Source organism: Gracilinanus agilis, unplaced genomic scaffold (genome assembly GCF_016433145.1).
Source record: "Gracilinanus agilis isolate LMUSP501 unplaced genomic scaffold, AgileGrace unplaced_scaffold31454, whole genome shotgun sequence".
NCBI classification, from domain to species: Eukaryota; Metazoa; Chordata; class Mammalia; order Didelphimorphia; family Didelphidae; genus Gracilinanus; species Gracilinanus agilis.
Genome location: NW_025364084.1, coordinates 1 through 6,807, shown reverse-complemented (window position 1 = coordinate 6,807; position 6,807 = coordinate 1). Strand labels below are relative to the sequence as shown.

The 6,807-nt window shown below is 37.4% G+C and overlaps 1 protein-coding gene across 1 annotated transcript; it reads right to left on the bottom strand.

Moving 5' to 3' along the window:
• Positions 1 to 657: 657 nt before the first annotated feature.
• LOC123254743 (neuroepithelial cell-transforming gene 1 protein-like) lies at positions 658 to 2,750 on the bottom strand. Its single transcript, XM_044683685.1, is given in 3 exon segments — positions 658 to 1,016; positions 1,018 to 1,200; positions 1,202 to 2,750. Coding segments are annotated over 3 exon segments (1,650 nt in total). The 5' UTR covers positions 2,618 to 2,750; the 3' UTR covers positions 658 to 965.
• Positions 2,751 to 6,807: the final 4,057 nt, after the last annotated feature.

Sequence of the window (6,807 nt, the reverse complement as noted above, 5' to 3'; positions counted from 1 at the left end):
ACAGTATGGCTAAAATTATCTTAAAACATATATATGTATACACACACAAATATACACATTTTACGAGAAGGAAGATCAAATACTTTAAATAAATGTTAACTTGAAAAACCATTAAAATAAAAAAAAAATAAGAAAATCCATAATACTATACTTTACAATAAAAAAAAGTAAATAATTGGCAGGTTAGGCAAAGGAAAAATTAAAAAGTACAGTTAAAAAAAAAAGTTCCAGTTGTTAAAATGGAAACTACTGAATTCTATGGTCTGTTTTCCAAAGAACTATTTCAATACACATTTTAAAATACATATATACTATGCAGATTTTAAAAGCTCATGTTAACATTCAATTTTGAGAAAAATTCAGCTGTAAAGTTTGGGGGAAAATATTGGTAAAATATTCGCATTTGCAAAATTATTTAATTTTGCTGACATTTCAAATATCATAGTTGGTATCAAGAAGCCATGGCAGATTTTTAAACTTTATTTTTCTTGAGTTTTTTCCTTGGTCTGTGTTTTCTTTCACAATATGACTAATATGGAAATGTTTTACATGATTGCACATGTATAAGCTATATCAAATTTCTTGCTTTCTCACTAAGAAGGGGAAAGAAGGAAGAAAGAAGGGGGAGAGTTTGGAACTTAACATTTTAAAAAATAAATGGTAAAAATTGTTTTTGATTATAATTGGGAAAAATATTTGAAAAGAGAAAAAAACAGAGTAGGTCAGAACTTATGAACAATCTGCCTTTTAGACTTCCCATCTAATTGTGCTAAGCTTTAAAAATGGCCAACTTATAGGACAAATTAAGAAAATATAAATTCTATATTCTTTAAAAAACAGACCATAGTTTAACAGAGTTATTAGTAGCTGCCATTAAAAAACCAACACATCAGGACAAAGTAACCTTAGCATGTTCACATTACATGAAAAAAAATATATATACACATTTATAAACAGTCTTTTCTTCAGTTGGTACATGGATTCCCTTTATACCAAAGTCTCTTTCCTTTTATCATTCAGCTGGGCCTTCTCTTGGGCTTTTTGGGACCCAGATTGTATTCTGTGTGCTTTTATACCTGTGGAGCTTTCATGTATAGCTATGCTGGGAATACATTCAGGGGAATTTTCATCTACTTCCAGAGGAATGAGACCAAAAAGTGTTGATGACTTCCTTTGGGTTTTGATGTGTGATGCCAAAGGGGTTGTTCTTTTCACACCTCTTATTGAGCTCCGACAAACCCTTAAACTCTGTTGGACTGGTGGTCTGATGAAAGGGGGCAATGGCAGTTCGGATACAATTGAACCACTGTTGCTTATGGAACACATCATTAGCTTGTAAAGTATGGGACTGCCCTGGAGAAGGGTCCCGGAAACGAACTCTGAAGATATTTTTAGCTTTGTCTGAGTTGCTAAAAGCACCTCTAAAGGAACCTCCCATTCTCACATCGCCATCTTGTAGGTCCTCTAAAACCAGCTCCTGGACAGGAATAGGCTGACGGTATACTTGGTAAGAGTGGCGTTCATTGCGTATAACAGGACGAGTCAAGACAAGGATATCTTGAAACAAGAAAATATAGAGTTTATGTCCATTTTTATTCTTCAGTTCTCCATGGCAAAGCAACACCTTGCTAGCTTCAATCCTAGGATCCTTCTGTTTGTCATCCAGATATTCCAATTTGTCAATATAATATTGGCATTCTGATTCTCCTTTCTTCAAGTTGATATCAGAGAGTACTCCTTGTATTACCAATAGAGCTTCTTCTAGAGGTTTTATATCAGTGTGGTCTTTGGGTGTATGTCGGAGGATTTCTTTTAACAGCAAGGGGTATTTGACTAGGCAACTTCGAGGAATGTCCAGGAAGCTCCAGAGGTCTAACTTCCTACTGAAAGGAGACTCAAGACAACGCTGAAGGAAATCTTGAACTCTTGCATCTTGTTTTTTCTGATCAAGAAGAGCTTTAGCTGCAAGCTGGTTACTGCAGTATCCTCTATAAGCATTTAAACCTGGCAACCAATTCACAAGAATATGACCAATTTGCTCCACTGTCCCATCTGGCTTTGTGGCTTCTCCTAATCTTGCCAACAGATCTTCATGCAGAGGTATGTAAGCATCTAAATCTCCAAATATATGTGTGAGTTCTTCCTCAGACATGATAGATAACTTCAACATGGGATCATGGTAGGCCTTTCTGGCAAGCTTAAGATCCTCAATTAAATCCTGTTCTCCTCGGAGCATTTCATATATTGCCTCCTGACGTTTGATTTCTTTGGTGGTTAAAGATTCTTTCATGTTGATATCTAACATCTCTGACCATCGTACACTGTTTCTTCTTTTAGAAGGAGTTGGGACAGTAGCCCTGCTAAATGATTTCTGGGCACAAGCAGGAGATCTGTTGTCACCACGAAGTGTAAATGACTGTATTGTTTGACCAAAACGTTTGACTGCTCCATTTCTCACAGGAGAGATTAAATTTGCCAAAGATGAGACTCGAGCCAGAGATCGAACTCTTTTGTTGCTTGGCTCCTCTTGTTCTCTAAAGGATTGATTATTAACATCTAGGACACGAATAGTCCTTTTAATAGGCAGGAAACTTCCAATCTCATCATGAGCCACCATGCTTTACCAAGTTTCATGTACAATCTTCTGAAATAATCCACATCAGATTCGGGTCTACAAAAAATTACTATGGAATTCTGGTTTTTATTTTTCCTTCTAAGCGTTCAGCCACCTTTATCTGCCATTTGCCCAAGCTTCCTCTGTGTATAGGTTTTTGATTGAGGTGGTCTCACCCATACACTCCTAGCCCAATTCTGAACTCTGTACAGAGCAGGGCTGTCCATCGCTATTTATTAGCTGGCCACAACAAGGATCCCAGGCATTTCAAGATCAAGTCTGCCAATAACAACTGTGCTGAGATTTGGGATTCTGGTTTGGTTTACAATGGCGCAAGTAATGGGGGTGGTGAGCCCTCCAATGACGTCTATGGCATTGCTGAGTTGTGTTTTGGAGCTGAAGGTTTTTTCCACAAAGGGTAAAAGGAAGCGGCACCTGCTGCTGCTCCTGGCACTCCTGGCAGAAGCTGGGCTCTTCAGTCAGACAAGCATGTAGAGAAGGCGCAAGGAGAGTCATGGATTTCGTCACTGGCATACTGACATAAATTGGAGTGGGGATTGAATGTTCCTGACTGCTTATTGGCAGAGGTGGGTGGTCTCCTCTCTGAAAGCATCTGAAACTGGTTTCAAGAGCCAAGCAACGGGTCTGTGTCTGAGAAAGGCCTCTAGGGTCTGCCAGATGATCTTAAGCTGCCCACAAAGGACCGAGCCCTTTACAAAGATTAAGAAAGGGCTGTATTCACAGTGGCATAAACATTCTGGAAAAGCATTTTGGAGGTTAGGTTGGTTCACCCTCTGCTTTTTGTTGCCCTTGTTTTTAGATGCTATGAATAAGAGGCAGGGGATAGATGGCCTGGTAAGTGAGTGTTGGGAAAAAACATCATAAACAATATTTCTGTCCAGTTTATTTCCCCAGACTTTCTTTGAATAGCCTGCTTAAGGGCACAACCAAAAACAAATGCCCAAATGAAACTGAATGTTTTTTGAAGTGCACTTCAGCTTTGCATATATTAAACCCAGTTATCAAATGAAACAAAACTGGGAAAGAGTATTACTTACTGCTTGGCTGTGGGCAAGTTACCCAATCTCTGTCCCTGGAATCTGATAGACCAAGCTAAAGAACCTGAGCCAGGGGATTTGTTTTCTAAATGAGTCTTCTGAGTCAAAGAGTAGTCCTGAACCTTCCTGAGCATCAAGAGGGAGGATGGGAGAGGCAAAAAAACTGGAATTTCTTACAGACCCTCCAAGGGGCTCTTTGAGGGAGGGTCCCTGAAACTCCACAGAAGCCTAATTTTTAACAAGAGGCAAAATGAGGAGAATTGCAACTAGATGGGTATCTCCACATATTATATTCTTGCCAAATGACTGGACTTTCCAAAGAAGCTCTAATCTGTTCAAGTTTGAAGACAAAGTCCTCCATTTCCCTATCATTTAGTGGCAAACTGATCATACAGGCAGGGTCTAACAATGAGTGGAATTTTCTAGAGACTCAGGAGTGACAAAGAACAGCTGCTTCATGCTTAATGAAAGAACATCCTGATTCTATTTCTGGCTCTCCCACTAAGTAGCTATGTGATCCTGAGCAAGTTACTTTGCCTCCCTGGACCTCAGTTTCCTTTTCTGAAAAATGAAGGGGTTGGATAAATTATCTCTAAGGTCCCTTCCAACTAGAAACTAGACATCTTGTCTTCTCAGAATGTCATCGTTGTGGATAGTAGCCTCAGGGCCACACATATCTACAATAGCAAGCTCTGCAAATTGCCTTATTTATAACAATTAAAACACCATACTGGCCTGAAAGCTACAAATAAATCCCTCTTTGTTTTTTAAAAGTTTTCCGCCCTGCAAAAACAAAGTGGATGAAAAATGCCTATTTTTTATACTGTTATAAACAGCTAAATGGGCAATCTATAGAGCTAATCCATTAGTAAATATATCTTAGACAGACATTTCAGATGAACAATGAGTTAGAATCAGAATTGGACAGGAAGAGGTAGCCAGGCCAGATGGCCTATAAAAAATTGCATCGTACTTTTAATGACACCAAGCTAAATTTGATGTATAAATGGAATGGAATGCTATTGTGCTAGAAGAAATGATTAAAGGAATAATTTCAGAAAAAAACTAGAAAGGCTTATAGGAACAGATTCAAAGTGAAGTGAACAGAACCAGGAGAGGAATTTGCACAATGACATGAAGCTTCTATATTGTATGAATTTTTCTCCCCAGAACTCCCTTTTGCAACTTCCCAATTTCCTTCTCGTGTATGTGCTTATGCTTTGAAGATAAAATCATGAGTGTAGCTCCTCCCTCACTCTCTGCTCCCAGACAGGCATTTGGGGAGGTTGAGTGATAACCAGGCAGGAGAATTTTGCCCAGATGTTTTTACTCAGGCTTTTTTTTTTACTTTTGTTCTTTATTTCTTCTACTATAAGTATTAGTAAATCTTATTAATAAATTATTATCTTATTAGTATTATTAATGTCATTATTAGTAAATCTTATAAAATATAATTCTTGGAGTCATTGGACTTTAATTTAAATTTTATGTTAAACAAAAATTCAACTTTGTAACATGAGTATTAAATGAGGAATATCAAAATGATCCTAGAATATCAAAAGCTTTTAAATGATGAGGAACATCAAACTGATCCATGGAATATCAAAAGCTTTTAAAAATTCAAATGCTTCAAAGAGCAATGGAGATCTTCATGGAGAGTTCTATGATTATCAAAAGAGGTGAGCAAGCCACATAGCAACAGCAAAGAATTATAGATCATTATTCTAAATATTCCACTAGTGTCTATTCAATGTCAAGAGAACCTTTCTTCCTCATATGTTGTTTGGATACCTTATAGGGAATTATGAGATGAAATGGATAAAAGTTGAACAGGATAAAAAGACAGAGTTGAGTTGTGATCTAAATCCCTGAAGGAGAATTGATGAGAGCACAAATCTATCAAAGACTTAAAAGTAAGATCATAGATGTAGAACCAGAAGGGATTCTGGAGGCCATCTGGCTCAATGGATAGAGTGTTAGACCTGGAATCAGAAAGATCTGAGTTGAAATCAGCCTCAGACTCTTACTATGTGACCCTGGATAAATCACTTAATCTCTGTTTTCCTCAATTTCCTCATCTATCAAAAGGGGATAATAGCACCTATCTCTCACAGTTGTTGACAGCATCAAATGAGATGGCATCTGTAAAGCACTTAACACAATGCCTGGCATATAGTAGGTACTATGTGAATATTATTGTCCTTTTTGCTATTATTATCTCAATCAACCCTTCATTCTTCAGATGAGGGAACTGAAGCCTAGGGAGATTAAGTGATTTAGCCAGAGTCAAATACCTAACTAACTTACCTGTGTGGCTTTGAACAAGTCATTTAATCTCTTTGAGCCTCGGTTCCCTCATGCAAAATGAGAATTTTAGACTAAATGGTTTTTTAAGTTCTTTCTCACTTTAAAATGGGAAGATTTTACATTTCAATATATTTTCCCCCCAAAAGATGACCATCAATTCTAGGAATTGTTAACCTTTGGCAAAATCTCCCTTGAGTTATATCCCCACAAAATGAATGTTCTTGTTGATGCCTGACCAAAAAATTTGCAGATGACAAGCAAACCATTTGTTTTGTTATTAGGAAACCAAAGCAAAACCTCATCAGCCCTTGAAGTACAGTACACATCTTCAAAAATATTTACAATGGCAAGAAGTGAGCATCCACATTCTTTTACAGCACAAGCTATGCCCTGATAGTAACTCAAGAACTCTGGAAGTTTGCATGAATTTTGGAGAAAATTTTAAGGTGTTTGGGAGTGATAAAGGAATACAAAAGGGGATTGGGAAAAAACACAATATTCTGCAGAAGATTCCTGGACCATGAGGACTAGGGTGGTTTGGGTCAGAACACTGAGTATATTTGGGCATTGATTGATAGAGAATAGTAACAGACAATTTTCTAGATGAAAAACAAATGTTTTCCCCTCACATAATTTTCTCCCCATCATTGCTTCCTTTTAGAATAGAAAAATAAAAACAACCAGAAGAAGGTCAGCATAGGCTTTGTCTTTAACAGGGCAAACAAAGGGCACAGTTGGGAGTGGATGAAGGGGTAGCTAATTAGTTAAAACATATGCAGGAGATTATCACCTCTCTCTCTCTCTAAATATATATATATATATATATAT